The following is a 19,395-nucleotide window of genomic DNA, read 5'->3' as shown; positions in this document are numbered from 1 at the left end:
CCCAAACTTGCTAACCCGCTAACTAAGCCTCCATACTACAGTCCCTCCTCAGACACTTGGGGCTCCTCCAAGAGTTCCTATGGACCATACAACAAATGATCATGGTGGCTATATGGGAGCAAATGGCGACACTAGTCCTAGTCCGTCCAGCAACTCCATCAGGCGTGGATATCCCTAACGAAGAAAGTAAAAGAGTACCCCCTGCTCATGAACCATCGATAACATGAGGTCAGGGACCTCCCTCGCGAATCTAGCAGGGCGTCCCTCCTTAGTAGCTAGCACATTTTGGATACCTGCAAAAAAGCCTCCAAGATATCCAGTACCAAATCACAAGAACACCCTCGGAAATCCCCTTTAGTGAAGAAATCATGGCAGACGTACTCCCTCTCAACTGGAAAGAGCCCAACTTGCCGGAGTACAACAGAACCACAAATTCACAGGAGCACTTCTCTACCGTTACACCGCTGGGGTTAAGTGTGATGTGCTTGTAACCACCTTCACGCGGTCTTCCCAATAGTGATTCAATCAATTGTTCTCAAGATCCATCCGATCGTTTGGAGAATTTCGTTCTCTCTTTCTCCATCAATTTGCCAGTAGTAAATAGTGTCAAAAGACAATCATGAGCTTTTTCTCTTTACAACAAAGAGAAGGGGAATCATTGATGGAGTATCTTCAATGGTTTAATTTAGCGGCCCTAGAAGTCCCTACTGCAACATCTAATAGTACACATGAATTATAAGATGGGGATTTCTTCAAGTCCTTAACTAAGAAGACCCTTCTCAATTTTACAATCACCTAGCACTAATTGAACAGTACATTAACTTGGAGGAGACTAAGGAGTACAAGAATGTTGTCTTTTGTCAAAAATGCAAGGAACAAGATGACAAGGACCTACTCCACCCAGACACCTTCTCAGAATAAGCCCTGCCCCAAGATAAGCATCCTCATCGAGTAAAGCTCTACCCGCAAGCGGGCATCCTTAACGGAATAAGCCTTGCCCCAAAGCAGACATCCCCCTCAACGAATAAATCTTTACATACAAGCTTCCCTCAAGGAGTATTTTTAATATTTTAATTTAATAATTTTGGAGATTTATTTTATCCACTTCGATGTGTTAACATATGTTTGCTTGTAAGGATTTTACAAGGAAGGCATCCCTCTCATAAAAAGTCTTGTCTTCCACACAGACAGAGAGGTTCTCTTCCATAGATGCACCCCAGCCCTCTTTCAGGCAAGCACTTAGGTCCTTCTTTTGGGACTTGTAAGCTCTGTCTGGTGCAGACACAACCCTCCTCTGCAGAGACATCTAAGCCCTGTTGCGGACACCTTATTCTTCCTCCGACGAAGTTCATAAGCCTTGTTCCAAGAAATGACCCTTCCCTCACATAAGCCCTCCTCCGAGGAAGCACAATTATTTTGCTCCGTGCAATATCTATTCATAATATATACATGTATTTGTTATTTACCATTCTCTTGCAGAAAAATAAACCCCTACACCGAAGTAAGCACAAAAAGCACATGTTAACCCCTCCTCCTTGGAGGCGCTTTCATCAAAAGCCTTGCTCCATATAGGCACGAAGTAAGTCTTCTTTTTCTCATTATGCTTATGCTACTGACATTCTTAGCAGGAATTAAAAAAAAAAATCGAAGGGGGATCCCCTTTTTAGTGTAACAAGGGCTCCTACTCTAAAAAGTTAGGGGGCAACCCTTCCTCCTTAGAGTGAGGGAGACTAAATGATGTGTGCGATCCAAAGAGACTTGGCCTAAAAAGGAGTTATAGAGTCCAAGCTAAACCCATTACCCCAAGAAGAGGTAGCCATAAGAAGGACCACATATCCGGCCTAAGAAGGAAGCTTGGTAAACGCTTTTCAACCATAGACCCACATTTAAAGCCCAACTAGGACAGCTTAGGAGAAGAGAGGCGCCCACAAGACTCAAGACTCCTAAACCGAGAAGGACTCCCCTCAGAATAGGAGTCCTCACATGCAAAGAGTTATCCCCCAAGCAAAAATATGTTGTTGTGAGGTAAACAGTTGGAGATAAGATAGTGTGTAGAGTCCCAGCAGAGGGGGACGCCCCTTCTATATATACAGGTGCAGTCCCCCTAAGAAGACATCTTCCAAGATCTGGAAAACTACTCTCTAAATCATCTGTCTCATTCTCTAAACACTTTCTAAACATTCTCAAAGTAATCTACATGCACATTATCAAGTGTTCTTATATTTTTCACCGACTTTATTCACCATTTCTCGATTTTAATTATATTTATTTACTTTTTGGCTTTATTCAATCTCAAATGAGTTACTAACTTGGGCGTCGAGTGCTAACGCTTTTTTGCAGGTCCCCCCTTTAGGATTTGCATTCCCTTTGACTTAAATTTTGAGAATTATCCATATCCATTGAATTCATGCATTTTTTAAATGCATCACTATCACATGAATCAAACGATGTCATAATTCACAATTTAAGACTGTTAGTACGTTTACATAAAATACTCTAGCTATATATTAACCCCAGTGTCACTGGCTGCACTTTGGGCTAGACGGTCGGTAGTGACTTATGGATGACGTATGGGCGGCTAGGGGATGTCGGCCAGCACGCAAGGGCGCATATGGTCTTCGAGCAGAGTGTTTTATCCTTGGAGATTCGCATTACTATTTCATTTGCAAGATCCTTGGAGTGTTGGGAGTGCTTCCAAGATGTTTCAAAGGTAGACGGTTCCGTTTCGGTAGGAGACAACGATGATGTTTAGAGTCTGCCGGTGCAGAGGCGAGACTGTAGTTTTAGAGTATTGTAGAGACAATTCCTCAGCCATGGATGATCGGATGAGGCTGAAACTCTATCGTGATAATGTGCAAGTCGTAGGCTACGCTACGGTTCAAGCGGACGTGATTTGGATGTCAGTCGAAGGAGATGCTGAAAAAGTGCACTCCTCGGCCCTTTGAGTGTTCTACTCTTGGAACAAGAGATTACTTTCTTAAGCCTATTATAAGGGGGGCACGCAGTGGTGAGCTCCAGCCAGCCCTTCCCGTGCACAACAGCAGAAGCTTGAGAAGACGTTTGCACTAAATGAGCGTTCTCTTGGAGGCATGATAGGGGCCTTCAATAGTCGGCCTTAGGCAACTCAAAGAGGAGCGCTAGAGTCCCTGAAGGGCTTGGAAACCTGACGGGCAGCGTAGGGCCAGGATGGCCTAAGTTGGGCACCGATACGGCCGAGAGGCTCTGTGTGACGCGTAAGGTTGCCCCGCGGGCTGCGAGATATTAGGGGCAACGCCTCTCGTGCAAATGGGTGATCGAGGCAAGCATTCCAAGACCTCGTGATCCAACTCATGGAATGTGCTATCGAGTTCTAACCGTCCATGGGGGTCCGTTGGCTAGAGATGAGCGATCGTGGGACGATGCCGCACTGTGGGCATGTAGCACCCCCTACTCGCTACATCTAATTATCACTATTTCATCATTTCTTTAATCAAAACTCATTCTATAAGTAATTCGCTTTCAACCAGTAAAATAAATTCTAATTTATCAATATAATATTATATATCACAAAAGGTATTAGATACCACCAAAAGTTCATATTTACCCTCACTACATGTTCTCGTGTTCATAACCTCAAGAAAATCATACCACAACTTTAAACATAAATCCCGATAAAAGACCAGAATATTTACAACCCAACAATCAAAACTTTGGCTTTAGAAGTCACGGCTGACCCACCTAATAAAGACAACGGCACCGCTCAAAGTCAATGTGGCTAGTCAGTGTGACCTATCTCCTGAAAAGTACGTGGCAAGGAATGAGTTGCCTACTCAATAAGTATAGCTGAACAGTTTATATATACATACAGGCAACAATTTCACGTACATGCAGTCACATCGACTAACAGTCATTGTCAATAGCAACAACAAATATAAGCAGTCATACCTAATCACAATTATAAATCAATCTATGACACAATATTCAACATTATCGTTTATTAGCTAAGGGCCCCACTCACTCTAATTGGTATACATCAGTCAATGGTTTCGCCGGCCATCATCATATCATGTACAGCACAGGATACCCGTTGTGTGATATCCCCACACTCTTTTACTTCAGCTGTGTAGCAATATAGCACAGGACATCACAACAAACATGGTACCCCCACACCACCCCAGTGTGTAGCTAACAAGCACAGGATATTCCCTGCTGCCCCGGAATACCCCGGTACCCTACGCGCCATGGTACCTAGCTTAATTCACATATTTTTTTCATATCTCAATATCAATCACATTTTCATAAACCATTGACTGTGTTTCCAACTAGGTAAGCATCATCTTTTATTTCAACTCACGATCATCATTCTTTTCTTTATAATAATCACTTCCTCAACAACAACTCCCAGTTTGATTTCATCAACAATCAATTATATGATTATCACATAATCATATCCCGCATATCTCTACATTACCATTACATATCACATCGTAACAATTTCACCAATAAGATGGTAATCTAACAAATAATTCACAACTAATTATATAAACAATCAATATACGAAAGCCACGTATAATAATGTAAAGCCAAGTCCACGATCGCATCCAAGAAACCAATATATATAATATATACAATACTACACACACACACATATATATATTTAAATCCAATTAGCTATACTTACCGTAAATCCCCAAAATACTTCTGTTTTACGAGGGACTGCTCAATCCTCTATCTTGTCGTCACGTCCTCTGTTTTTCCGAAATGTGTGTGTGCATCGCTGTGTGTGTATGAATGTGTGTGTGTGAGTTTGTATTATGTGTGTGTGTGCATATTAATATGGAAGAGAGGCCCACCGCCTCATTCATTCTACACTCTCTCTCTCTCCCCTCAATTCTACTATATATTATTTATATATATAATATTATTATTTTATATATTTAATTAAACTTTTCTCAAAATACCCATTACGTCCTTTCTAATTTTCTAATTAATATAATTTGCTTTCAAATATTATTACGAACTCCAATTTAATCCGTTCAAGTTTTATTATATCCCAAATTCAATCTATAATTTTATTTACTAATTACATCTAAATTTCTAATAATTACCAATTAGTCTCCCAACTACATACAAAATTCTACGGACGTCACAGGGCATATTGTGAAACCAAGCCAAAAGGCAAGAAGACATATCGGGCATGCCGTGTGAGATAATGGCAAGATGTCGGCATACCAATTGTGCCTCGGACTTAGGATGCGGTCCTACTCGGGCGAGGCATGGAAGGCGGTCATGACGAGGGTGAGCGCCTAGGATGTACCGAGTGAGTGTTGGGCATGAGATGGGCGTTGCGGGCGCATGCATAGCGCCGTAATGTCGAGGCGGAGCGAGGATGCTCCTTGCCATTGAGCAATGCGTCGGCAGGTTTCGAGATTGTGTGCGAGACGCTAAGGCATGAGTGCCGAGAGCCTCAGCGAGTATGGGCATTCTAGATAGGCGAGCGCAAGGGTACGCGGTGCAGCGCAGGGAGGCGTTCAGATATCGCGCTAGCGAGTTTCAGTGTCGAGGAAACACGACGGACTGTCGCTATACTCTGATATGTGCGAAGGCTGGTCGAAGGTTAAGCGTAACCTTAGGCGCCGCCACAGGCGAAAAATATATAAAAATTACATTCCGCTGCGAGAAAGAAAAGCACGCATGTGACACCCGACCAGGGCGGCATCCATATCACAGTATGCATCAGATATCTCGTGAGTGCTGATGCAAAAAATATCAACTACCTACACATATCAAAATTATATATATATATATATATATATATTGTAATACTGAAGATGTACATATACTGAAATTAATCAAATAATACATTAGGTAGGTAGGTGTGTAAATTAAGCAGTAATCAGCAATACACATGAGAGGTCTCTTTCCGGGATCCCAAACTACCATGTGGGTGGAAATGGAATGTTCCCTAGCCCCCTACCTCTTTCTGTTTCACGCCATCCATCATATTCTCATCATCATCATCATACGCCCCCGCTAATGGACTACCTTAATTGCCTTTTCCATTAATCCTTCACATACACACACACACATCTCTGTCTATATATATATGCATCCCTACCGATATATATATACCTACCATTTGTGTGTCGGGTTAGGTCAAGTCTCAAAATAACTCTTGAGAATGTTGCTTTGTATTTATGTGATCTCTAAATCATCAATGACTGAAGTGTATCTATTCAGAACAATTCTCACACTTTTGATCGATGGCGTATTAATTTTAAATTTATTCTACAACGGGAGATTTAGAACAAACCATACCATGACCTCACGTTAAATTATAACTTTAAATTTACATCCACCCATAATATCATTTTTGAAATATTTACCCATATCTATATATATGCATATATTTATATATATATATGTACTTCCAACACAAATTAATTAACACATGATGATATATATCCATAAGAAGAATTGAAAAAGAATTAATTAAACATGTATATAATTATACATGTGATCATGGCGATCAACGAATTAAGGTGCTATAACATATTATTCAAAAATACAAATCCAAACATAGCCTTCCATATATCCTTTAGCTAGTCGTACAATATTTAAAAATATATTTCGTAATCAATCTCAGTACCAATTAATTGAAAGAAATTAAAACTTAATTATATATAGATATATATATGTTCATGCATGGGTGGTAGGGAATTGAAGAGTTTTGAAGGCAGTAAAGCCTCCGTCCACAACAAGATTATGGCCTGTTACGTATTTAGCATCATCGGAAGCCAAATACAAGGCTGCCCTGGCCACATCCACTTCTTCACAAATCGCACCCTTTAGCTCCCCCAACCCCTTTATTATCCCAACAATCTGCTCCCTACTGCAGCCGCCCCCCATTATTCGAGCAAATTGGTCCACCACTAGTGGTGTGGGAATGGGTGATGGCGAGATGCAATTTATTCGAACCCCATGTTTGCACAACTCACTCGCCACCGACTTCACTATCCCAGGTATTGCAAATTTGGAGACCGTGTATGGATGCGGTCCAAGCCCACCCATAAGCCCGCTAATACTGGCGGTGCACAATATGGAGCCTGAGGCCGCCGGGATCATGGCCCGGGCCGCATGTTTGATACCCGCAATGGTGGCCCGGACATTTATCCGCATGACGCGGTCGAATTCATTGAGGTCAAGATCAATGATGCTGGGTGGAAAAGGAGAACCTGCGATTCCAGCGTTGTTGCACATAATGTCGAGCTTGCCGTGGCGGGCCAGGGTGAGGTTAACAGCTTCAGCGATCTGGGCCTCACTGCCAACATCACATGCCACAAAGTGGGCTAGAGGTCCCAATTGATGGGAGACTTGTGGACCCAAATGGGTATTGATATCGGCAATGACAACTCGAGCTCCATGTTGGATAAACTCTTGTGCTGTAGCCTTCCCAAGACCGCTTGCACCACCAGTTATGAGGGCAACCTTCCCTTCAAGACTGGATGGATGTCATGATGTCAGTAGTAACAATAATCATCATCATCATGTAATTAAACCTTGATCATTCCACCTACCTACTTAAATAAATTTCTTCCATATATAGGTGACGAGTATATATATATACATATGGATCATGCAGTACCATATATATAGTAAAGGTGGGTTAATAATTTGTTTGTTTGAAGAGAGAAATTAATTAATTAGGTAGGGTAGGGTGCATGGTATGATTGTAATTAAGTGATATTTGCCAAATCATTCAAACCCAATAATTAAATTGAATAATGATAATGGAAAAGTGATCAAGGCAAATGAAGGGAGGCCCGGCGTTGACCAAAAAATAAGCTTTTTATTTGAAAGAGGATGAGCAGGCAATTATTAATTAATTAAGAGGGAATCGTGGGAATTTTGTAGACAAGCCACCCTGCTAGGCCTCAAAATTAAAGCCTCAAAAGACGGCACAAAACAAGGGATCCCATCCAAACCATTTTCCCTAAAGCAATTATCTAATTACCAAATTAATTGCAAAGCACCTTAATTTTATTTTTTATTTTTGAAATTAACTCATCATCACCTACCTCAATCATATACTATGCAATCACATAAACATAAGAAAAAAAGATTGATGTAAATATATATATAGATGCATGGAAGTTAAAGTCGATCGACCTCCTCAGGATATATCATTGATCGATCTTGAGCTTTTCCTTTTCCTCTCCCTTTCCTTTTTCTCTTTCCATCATAAATTTATAAGTAATATTAGCTAATGAATTAAGCGGAATTGAAGAGATATATATATATATATAATACCGTCTGGCTGCTGCTGATGCTGTTGTAGCACTATTGTCCGTTGTTGCTGAAGAAAGTGGTCGACGTTGTCTAATTTGCGCCAACAGTAGTACCGCATTACTAGTCCTCCTTTTTGACTCTGATCTGCAAATGATGGATCATATATCTGATGAGTGAGTGCATGCAGATGCAGTAATCACACGCTCATCATCTAATTTTATTTCTACCCTTTTTAATTCCTTGTGTATACTATCATCATCATCATCATACTGAAACATATATATAAAAGCAAAGGCTAATTAAATAAATGGATATGTATGTGTATGATGTACGCACCTGCAGCTTCTGAGTAATCTTAACATTTCGCAGATGATTTCGGCAATACTTAGGTACTAGCTGGAAAATTAAAGAAGGTGCAGTTTGTCCACAGGGAAACCCAACAAGCAGAGGCACCACCTACGTACGATGTCTTACCACCTGAATATATATATATATATATATATATATATTTCAGCGGACGTCGCTTCTACGAGATGATCTCTCTATTTGTAGACACACACACACACACACAGAGGACAGACAGACAGAGAGAGAGAGAGAGAGAGAAAGTATTGAGTATAGGAGTAGGTGTTGTTTGTAGTGTTTGAAAATAACAATAGGAGTAGGGCATGGGATGTGGGGAGGTTGGGGGGATATATATACATACATACCTATATATATGTGTGTGTGAGAATGGATGATGAAGAAGAAGAAGAAGAAATTGGGAGGTAGGTAGCGTAAGAGTTGAGAGTGAAATTGTATTGGATTGGAGTAAACGCGCATCTCCATGCAGCATGAGCAAGCTCCTTTCACGCCACACCCACAGGGCCATACCTACACCCTATTCCAGAATTTAATTATTATTATAATATAGTGTGTCCACTGTACTGTGCTATGCTGTCCCCACCTTATTTAATTAATAATAATGTCTCTCACTTTGCCCCTTAACTAATTATTTTCCTAATTATATCTGATGAAAACCAACAATACAATTCCCCACATTTTGTATCTTAGTTGTAAATATAGAACGATATTTTAGCTTCAAATAGAGATAATACATGAGCTGTAATAAGAACATATCTTACTCAACCAACATATAAGATCATTTCAGGATCATCAATCTCTTTTAAATTACAGATTTTGTGTCAACACAACTCTCCAGATTGCAGCAGGAGCATTGATCGGCATGAAAATTAGGTCGCACGACATTGTCATCGCGCTTCTTAAATCACTTGCCCAAAACGGCAGAGTTTTTCCAAGGCGAGCTTCCGAGGACCACGTGGGATGAATCACCATGATCAACTGGATTCAAAGGCTGCCGTTGATTCTACAAACAACAATGGCATAGAGAGCTTTAAGCAGCAGAAGAACAAATAGAGTAGGGGACCACTATTCAGCCTAATGTTAGTTTGATTTTTTTTCCCAAAGCTGATTTTTAGCATTGTCATTTTAGGGTTTAAGAGTATAAATACTAGTAAGCAACATCATTTTGGATTTTTAAGAATGAAATTTGATGGGCATGGCCCAAGAAGAGACACTAGGCCCAAGTTAGGTCCACAAGCTCAGCAGAGAGGCAATTCAGAATTATTGTACTTAGCCCAAAAAAAAACAGAAAGTCAACAACTGGGTACTACACTATTTTTTTTGACAACTTGATTACTTGGAGAAGAATATGTAGTTGCTAGATCAAGTGCTGAAGTGGAATTTAGAGCTATGGCTAATGGCATATGTGAGCTTTTATGTATACGTATAATCTTGAATGACCTTAGAATTAAGTGGTAAGGATCTATGAGGCTTTATTGTGACAACAAGTTAGCAATTAACATTGCTCACAACTCGATACAACATGATAGAACTAAACACATTGAAATTGCTCAACACCTTATAAAAGAATATCTAAAAAATGGATTCATCTGCACTCCATATGTTCCAACAAGGAAACAAATGGTGAATATTTTGACTAAGGGACTAGCAAATTTACAATTTGAAAAAATTATAAGCAAGCTGGGAATGATCAACATCTCCATACCTGCTAGCTTGAGGGGAGTGATCAAAATCAACAATATACTATAAGCTGTAAATAGGAAGGTATCTTACTGAATCAAGATAACATCTTACTTGAGTTAGGAGATATTTTAGGCTCATTAATCTTCTTTAGATTAGAAATTTTGATAGATGGAACTTCTAAACTAGAGGGTAAGGACCCGTATATATAACTGATGTATTAGTTGTGAAATGCAGGTGAGAACTTATCCAGTATATTTGGACTTATATATATATATATATATGTACATATATATTGCTTTAACTTAGGCTGCCGCTCACATTACTATTAATAAACTATGAGACGGGTTGTGTTGAGAAAGATATTTAGGGTGATGGCCCAATACAATCTCAGTACTCTAATCACAAATCTGAATTGGGCCTCAACATGATATATCATTGCACCACTTGGACTTACCACCCTAAACACTAACACTATAAACTCTCTTTTTGAACTCACGACTCGACACCCCAAAAAACATTAATTAATACACGTGCATGCATGCTGCTGCCGCCTGCCATGCACAAATATATGAGAAGCCCCTTAATTATAATGATCAAGGAATCTAGGTAACCACCACAAGGACTTGGAACAGAATCAGGTCAGCTTGTACCTACATACGTACTCAGAGGATGAACCTTATGATATTCCTCCTAATAACACCTACTCTAGCTTTTAGATTATCTAGGTTAATTAATACTGTAGTTAATTATTATTATGATGATGATGATGATGATGATGAATCACAATTAATTATGGTGCATGATATTAATAATTAAATACGCCCTAGTCCCTATAAATATAGCCCTCATCATCAACTACATCTCAACTATCAACAAAACCAGCTGCACTAAACCAAATTAATTAATTAAGCATGGAGAGTTTGGAGCAGTATCCTTTCAAGGTGGACGCTCTTCTCATGTATGGAAATGACTTAACAGCAATGGCAAAAATGGTATATGATCTGCAGTATGTACGTACGTACTTGTTTCACCTTCCCAATTAACTAATTGATGTATTTTAATTTTTTTGGTTAATTAATTAGGGGGAGTTGGAGGCAGTTATTGGTCGAGAGCAGCAGATAGAGCGTCTGATGCTGATTTTGTGCAAGAGAAGGAAGAACAACGCTTGCCTCATTGGTGATCCTGGGGTCGGCAAAACCGCTCTTGTTGAAGGATTAGCCTTAAATATTGCAAATGCTTCTGCGCCACCAAAACTCACTTCAAAGAAGGTACCTATGTACTAATTCTTAGGCTTAATTTTACCCTTTTTACATTAATTTACAATTACCACACTTTTTTCACATAATATATATGTATCCTGCAACCATGCATGCATATATAGGTATTCAGCATTGACATGGCCCGTCTCATTGCTGGTGCTTCAAATCGCGGGGAATTTGAGCAGAGGCTCATAACTCTTGTTGATGAAGTTAAACAAAGTAAAGGTTCAGTCATTCTTTTCATCGATGAACTGCACACACTTATTGGAGCTGGAGCTGCTGGTGGCCAACCTCTGGATGCCGCTAACATATTGAAACCAGCTCTTGCCAGAGGCCACCTCAAGGTAATTTATGTATTAACTCTGTCAAAATTTTAATCAATTTTACAACCAAATCTCAACATTCCTTTCTAATTAATTATATATATTAGTGCATTGGTGCAACAACATTGGAGGAATACAAAAAATACGTCGAGAAAGATTCAGCATTAAAGCGAAGATTTGCGGCAATTGATGTTCCTGAACCATCAACTGATGAGGCCATTGAGATACTCAAGAGTCAAAGAAAAAAATATGAGATTCATCACTCTGTTAAATACACAGATACGGCTCTGTTTGCTGCAGTCGACTTATCAAAGCAATACATCAGGTCGGTTTAATTGTTGTGAAGCTAATTAGTGACTTTGAATACATGCATGCTACTAGCATTAATTAATTAATTTGATCGTATATTGGTATCTTATTTCCTTCTTAATTTCTCACGTATATATATTACTTTCAGCTATCGGTACCTTCCTGACAAGGCAATTGACTTGATCGATGAAGCGGGTGCAAGAGCCCAGCTATATAGAAAAGACTCAGACGCCGCCCCTGCTGCATTAATCAACCTGCAGCTTGTGACCGAACATGACATAGCGCAACTAGTTTCCATGTGGACTGGCATCCCAGTTGCAAAAATTTCTGATGAAGAATCTATTCGTCTTTTGAGCATGGAAAGTACACTAAAGCGCCGGGTAATAGGTCAAGATGAGGCTGTTTCAGCTGTAAGCCGTGCTATCCGCAGAGCCCGAGTTGGACTAAGGGATATGAACAAGCCTGTAGCCACCTTCTTGTTCTGCGGACCTACAGGTGTGGGCAAGACTGAACTTGCCAAATCACTTGCTGTAGAATATTTTGGATCTAAAGAAGCAATGGTGCGGCTGGATATGAGCGAGTATATAGAGAATCACTCTGTCTCCCGACTTGTGGGGGCTCCTCCTGGATACATCGGTCATGACAATGGTGGACAGTTGACAGAAGCGGTTCGTCGTAGGCCACACAATGTCATTCTGTTTGATGAGATTGAAAAAGCCAATTCACAAGTTTTGAACGTGCTGCTTCAGATTCTAGATGATGGGAGACTGACGGACGGGGGAGGGAGGACCGTAGATTTTAAAAACACCATCATAATATTGACATCAAATATTGGTGGAAATATGAAGGGCGGTGATTACAGCTGTTATGAAGTTGAGAAGCAATTGAAGCAGCTTTTGAAGCCGGAGTTTCTGAACAGACTTGACGAGATCATTGTGTTCAAGCATCTGAAGGAGGTTGATGCGGAGGAAATTGTGGATAGAATGCTGGTGGAGTTTTATGAGAGAGCGAAGAAGAAGCATCATATAGGGGTTGAAGTGAGGAAGGGTTTGAAGAAGAAGGTGGTTTGTGAGGGATATAGTGCAAGTTATGGAGCAAGGGCGCTGAAAAGGGCGATTACCAGGCTGGTGGAAGATGAATTGGCTGAGAAAATCTTGAATGGGAGTGTAAGTAAAGGCGATAGAGTTACAATGGATGCTGTTGATTCTTGTGGTAAGGTGGTCATTTTCTCTAACTAAGCAGCAGCGTACGTAGGGGGATCCAATATTCAGTACGTAACATGTACTTCAATTCACGTTGCTCTGCACATTATTATTATTATTATTCATTGCTTAATATCTATTTATACATGTTCCACATAGTTGGAGACAACATATATATTACTTTCTGCGAGCATATAAAACAATTATGAGTTTGTTAGAAAAAGAGAGTAGTGAATTGTGGGATTATTAAAAAATATTATTATTTTAATTAATTTTTTTAAAGAAAACGCTTAGAAAACTAACCTAATTAACCATTATTAATTTGTACGGCTCATAAAAAGAAAGGAGGAGACAAAATGGAATTTTGGAACAGTGTTGAATGTCGAAAAATGGGATGCGATTATAGTTGAAATGCAACAGAATTGGATGAGATGTAACCGGATTGCATGTAAGTAGTCAGGGCAAATGGGCTTGATGTGAATCTCCTTGTCCTGGTTATGGTTTGGGTCTGGACTTTCTTAAGATTCCAGAACAAAAGCTAGAATAGATCTTTGGATACTCTGCTCTGCTCCCCCAGGTCCCAGTCCCAGATCTATCTATCTATATCTATCATCCATCCATCCATCCATCCGTAGATCTTACCAATCAAAAACAAAACACACACACACACATACTAACTCAATTCTCCATCATCAAATTCAAATGTATAAACAAACAACCATTCCATCAATTCCCCAATAACTAATCTCCATACATATATAGATCTTCTTCAATATTAACTATTAGCCCATGGGCGCTTCACAATCTGCTCAAGTTCCCTCCGAAGACGAACACCAAGAACCCGAAGAAGAAGACGACGACGATGATGATGATGACATTGATGAAGATGAAGAAGAAGACGACGACGACGACCCTCAACACAATATCCCTAACAATACAAGAGATCACGCCGTTGTCAAGAAAATTCTTGAACAGGAGCCCGAAATGCTCCCTTGCCACGCCTCCGCCTCCCCCCTTTCCCCCCAGCTCTCTACTTATGGCACCCCACGCATGGGCCCTTCCATCAAGGTCTGGGACCCCTACAATGTCCTCGCCCCCCCTCCCCCTCTTCCCCCACCCCCCACCCACTTCCACCGTTCCTTCTCCGTTGGCCCCGCCGACGAAGATCGCGCCCTCACCGAGGTTTACTTGATTAGCCACGGCGAGTGCCACATGAATTTGAGGCCCGATTTGATCGCCGGTCGCTGCCCTGATGCTGCGCTCACTCCCAATGGCAAACGCCAGGCTCGAGCACTGGCCGTCTTTTTGAAATCTCAAGGCGTGAGGTTTAATGCAATTTACACCTCGCCTTTGGATCGTGCCCGAGCCACTGCTTTATCGGTTTGCCAGGTACGCTGCTCTTCTTGCTTGCTTTCGTGAAATTTATTATAATCCCGATAATATCTTTGGAGCAGTAGATCCATCAGGTTGTTCGTACTGTATTTGGTCATAAGTAGCTTCCGTTATTTTTTCGCTATTTCATTTGGAAGAAACTTAGCTTATTTCTTTGAATCAAATCCATAGGATGAATCAAAAACTGCGATTACTGCTTAGACACGTTTAAAGTCTATATCAAAATACTTATCTGAGTTGGTGTGAATCTCAAATCCAGAATTAACAATTGGTTCGAACAAGCTGCTAACGGGAACAGGCTAGTAGACATACTTAGGATATGGCCAATTATGACGACCAAAAGAAAGAAGTGGGCAAAAACTGGAAAAGAAATGCCATTTGATTCATCAATCCTCATAAAAGCAAAGTTCAAAGACCCATCTTCAAGTCATATTTGGAAATAGTATATGTTGCTGTCATGTTACAGCAAAATGGGATCTTTCTCTTATTGTGTAGCATTACGTGCCACTGGTGTTTTCTTGAAAGTATGTCTTCTCCGAAATTTAAAATGCTGAAGTTCAATGATGGAATTCCCTTGTGTGGAAAAATCATGGAAGAGCATATTTCCTTTCTCTCATTTTCTTTTATTCCTAGGTAAAGATATAGACATTTTTCCTGACATTCCACTTATGTACTAACACTTGTAGTTGGAGTTTGAGGTACTTTGAGAATTTATGCACTTCTACTCCTGCATGACTGCGAGTGTCTGTGATCTGACATCGAATTAATCTACTCTAGTTAACCCACTGTTATCTACCAAAGCTTTGGCAAAATGGGAAATCCCACATACGAGGATCATTAGTTTATTTGAGCTTCCCACATTAACCATGAAGGATCAGTTTGTCTTTTTGCTGGAGGCCTGGCAAGAAGATTCACTTCTTAGTTGAAGCTCGAATGCGGGAATGGAGAAGCACTAAGTTGTTTCTTTCCTGTTCTCTTAAGCACATCCTTTGTACCCAAAAGCAAATCATTCTTGGCAAGCCTTTTCTAGAGCCAGTTGCTAGGAGTAGCCGAGCCTGATCAAGTAGATACCATCAAAGACTTAGACTTACACCTTTTATAAAGATTAGATTAACCTCTTTGGCCTGAAAAACTTCTTAGTGAAGCAATAATTATGTCATTTTACATTTATTTTGCAGTATAACACTGTAATTTAAGCTATATATTGTCCTTTTCAAGGTGAGGTGTGAAGTCAATCTGAAAATTGTAAATTATAACTCCAGAAGGCTGACTAATTAACCAAAATAATGAAGCTTACTTAATTTTGTTCAAACTGTGAGATTGCTACTTTTCTGTTGTCTGTTGGCCTGGAAAATGTCTAAATCATCTAGTCAAGTATCTGGTGCTTCTGGACTTTGCTTGGTCATAGGCTGGACATAATATTCAGTGCTTTCTCCCTCTGTCCGAGTACTCAAGAGTAGTGACTATGGAATTTTTTTCTTTTGGTTCAGAGATATAGTTAGGCTCTCTTTACAATACACGTATTTGGAGAGTCATGCTCAACATTTTCATGGAATTAACTCTATCATGTCTTTTCAGTAAATTAAGGTGATGTTGGTAATTGATGTGTTCGGCATTAGATGGATTATCATTTTAATTGAAGTGTGTTACAGCACTGGTTGTGGGCCAGTTGCGTTCTCATAATGTTCATTCGTCAGTTTTATATTACACTTGATTTTAACTAGTTGAAAAGATGCTAAAAAAGGTGGCTATTCCTGGATCTTTTTTAATTAATCATTTGAGCAACTGTTTTTCATGATCCATCTGCCACACAAGAACATACCTTCTTACCTGTTCTAGAGGAACGGGTTTTTTAGTAGTTGTTAGCAGTTCAAATATCGTAGCTGGGAATTCTTTACCTTTTTTATTAAGTGCAAATTTGTGGAGTGTAGGGACTCTATTTAGAGAAGCTAGTTGAGTGAATAGGGGCGTACCAATAATCAGTATGAGTTCCTTTCTATCAAAGTAGGAACATATTAAATGCCTTCCCACAAGTGTGGCTTTTGTTAGACGTAACTGGCTCAGGTGTATAAGAATATTGGAGGGCACAGATCTCTATCTGTTTCTTATCGTAGGAAAAGCTTGGCTCACTAGAATTTCTCTTCATCAACTGGAGCAAATACATAATGGATTGGATATGTGCTAAGAATGGTGTTTGTCTGAGACTAGGCTTAGGTATACGTAATTCTAATTCCTTTGACAGCCAGGTGTTCTCCATACGGTTCATGATAAAATCATATCTGCTTGTGTTGCTAATAGCAATGTGTCTTTATAATGTGCATCTTGCAACTTTAACTTAACTTTGGAGGTAAAACTATTCCATGAAATCTTTCTATTTTTTGTCAGATAAAGTAGTTTAAACAATTGTAACTGGCATTGAAAATTTATATCATGGAACATTATATTGTCCAACCTTTTAAATTGTGCTTAAGTTGCACCGAGACTGACTTGAATTAAACTGTGCAGGAATTGAATTTCTCAGAGGAACATATACAGTCATCAGATGCACTTCTGGAGATGAGCAATGGGCACTGGGAAGGATGCCATAGGTCAGAAATTTTCACACCTGAAACCGTGAGTTTAATGGAGAAATCCCAGCCTGATTTTTCTGCACCATCTGGAGAATCACTCAGGCAGGTAGAATTCCGGATGGTTCAGTTCCTAAATGGTACGATCGTGGCATTTCCTGACAAATTTAGGTCTGATTTCTCCCCACCAGATCCTAGTGACAACCCAGGTTTTGCAAACCGCAGCTCTCATGCTCTTGCAAATTTGATTCCTGATCGGGAGGGGCCTTCTCTAGCACCGCCTCACTGGGATTTGCTGCACAGGCACCGGCAAGGGCTCCCAAGGAAGAAATCTGGTAAGAGCAGACTCCAAATTGTGACAACAACTGGAGATCATGAGGCTGATGATGAGATGTCCCCTCGCGAACCCAATAACCCAGGCTTAGTTCGTGACATAAATGTCAGGAGCAACCCTCCTGCCCTTGTGTCTTCTTGTGTTGGGGTCTTCAGTCACTCTACCCCAATTAAATGTCTTTTAACTGGACTCCTTGGCTGCAGTCCGGTAATGTCACACAAGATTTGCATAGAAGATTCTTCTATGACCGTGCTACAACATTCATGGAAAGTTGGTTGGCAAATAAAGAGATTGAACGACACTTCACATCTTAGGCTTCTTTAAATGAAATAAAAAAGATGATGAATGGGAGTCCCGAGGACAAGCAAATGCTAACAAGCTGAATACCACATATTTTACTCGGTCGTCTCTATATTCTACAATCTCTAGTTACATTTTGAGGCTATGTTTTTGCTTCTTGTACCCTCAGTATATTGATTTCCATGGTTGATGATCTGCGTTTCCAATGAGGGATAAGCTGATACTGGAGTTGGGTCAACAGTCATGAGTGATTCTTTCTGTTTGTAGCATCAAAGTTGCTGTTGTTATCATAGATGGAGTCAAACGTCTCCAATTTGGGAGGATATTAAGTTGTTTATTTATGAAATCCATTTAAGTCTTTTTATATTTACTTACATGTGATTCTTGTTTCTGCTTAAATAATTTGTTCTTTGATAGGATGAGAATATTGCTGCTGCATTGAGAACCAAACCGTAATAGAACTTTCCCAAAATGTTAAAAAGGGTGGGAAAAGAGAAAATTAGAACTGATCAGCAATGCAAGCTAATGAAAGAAAATCAACGAAATGGAACTTAAATATAGGTGTTAATGATGACCGAGAGCGGTGAAGAGTTGGAGATGAATAAGAGTGGTGTTTTGGACTTGATGCAGGTGACATAGTTGATAAGATTTCCTTGGTTATCTTAAGAAGGCTCCATGAAGATGAAACTCTAAATTGGTGCCCTCTTTCGGCTTCACACTTTACACTTGTTTAAAAAGTTGTTATGTTTTCAGGAATGAAATATTGTAAGGATATGTTTGTGGTACTTCTAAAAACCAAATGACCAAAGGGGAAGATGGAGGAGGTGCCAACTATGGATAGGCTCAAGTTTGCAAGTTCTCATGAGGTATCCACATCTGTCCACAAAAATAGCAAGTACACAAAAGTGGCAAGGAACAGTTGTGAGCCACCTATGTGTACACAGGCCATTTCCAGCTCAGTATCCTAGAGCCCGGTGGGAGACCTCCTCCCATTCACTTTGCTGAGGACACGGAATGTCCTTATCCAATCGCCTTTATATACAGAAAGTCGTCTTATTCTTGCGGAATGGGGGATTGTCGCGGTTAGCGAATAACTCTTCTCCCAAATTCTCAGGGGCCTACATTTCTCCTAACGGACGGGGTAAGTCACTTATAAATGTTGAAACCCTCTCACTTCAGATGGGTAATTGTCAATTACACTTGAACATGAGAAAACACTTATTATTGTTTTATTATTTTTAATTTTATTTTTTTACATATTGATTTGAGCATCAAATGTCGATAATTCTTTTTTCATAGGTTACCTTTTAAAATTTAGAAAATCAAGTTTCAAATATCTCAAATTTGAACTTCTAAACGAGCATTTCAATTGTAAACTTTTACAATCTTTCAAAT

General features: G+C 39.9%; 3 protein-coding genes across 3 annotated transcripts; 2 read left to right on the top strand and 1 right to left on the bottom strand.

Annotated features, from left to right (window-relative positions):
- Nucleotides 1–6,502: 6,502 nt before the first annotated feature.
- On the bottom strand, nt 6,503–9,129 carry LOC105177481 (zerumbone synthase). Its single transcript, XM_011100660.3, has 3 exons — nt 8,605–9,129; nt 8,290–8,412; nt 6,503–7,480 (listed from the first exon to the last, which is right to left on the bottom strand). The coding sequence occupies exons 1-3, from the start codon at nt 8,628–8,630 to the stop codon at nt 6,679–6,681; spliced, it is 951 nt and encodes a 316-aa protein (XP_011098962.1). The 5' UTR covers nt 8,631–9,129; the 3' UTR covers nt 6,503–6,678.
- A 2,096-nt stretch (nt 9,130–11,225) lies between these two features.
- On the top strand, nt 11,226–13,443 carry LOC105177519 (chaperone protein ClpC, chloroplastic-like). Its single transcript, XM_011100705.2, has 5 exons — nt 11,226–11,306; nt 11,397–11,582; nt 11,696–11,917; nt 12,004–12,221; nt 12,354–13,443. The coding sequence occupies exons 1-5, from the start codon at nt 11,226–11,228 to the stop codon at nt 13,441–13,443; spliced, it is 1,797 nt and encodes a 598-aa protein (XP_011099007.2).
- Nucleotides 13,444–13,902: 459 nt separating this feature from the next.
- On the top strand, nt 13,903–18,370 carry LOC105177480 (uncharacterized). The gene is made up of 2 exons (XM_011100659.3): nt 13,903–14,796; nt 17,305–18,370. Exons 1-2 carry the CDS (start codon nt 14,197–14,199, stop codon nt 18,022–18,024), a joined length of 1,320 nt encoding a protein of 439 aa, XP_011098961.2. The 5' UTR covers nt 13,903–14,196; the 3' UTR covers nt 18,025–18,370.
- The last annotated feature ends 1,025 nt before the right edge of the window (nt 18,371–19,395 follow it).

The sequence above is a fragment of the Sesamum indicum genome, linkage group LG9 (assembly GCF_026168435.1).
Source record: "Sesamum indicum cultivar Baizhima isolate 11 linkage group LG9, ASM2616843v1, whole genome shotgun sequence".
Lineage (NCBI taxonomy): Eukaryota > Viridiplantae > Streptophyta > Magnoliopsida > Lamiales > Pedaliaceae > Sesamum > Sesamum indicum.
Note: the sequence above shows the minus strand (reverse complement) of the source record. Positions and strands in the feature narration are given on the sequence as shown.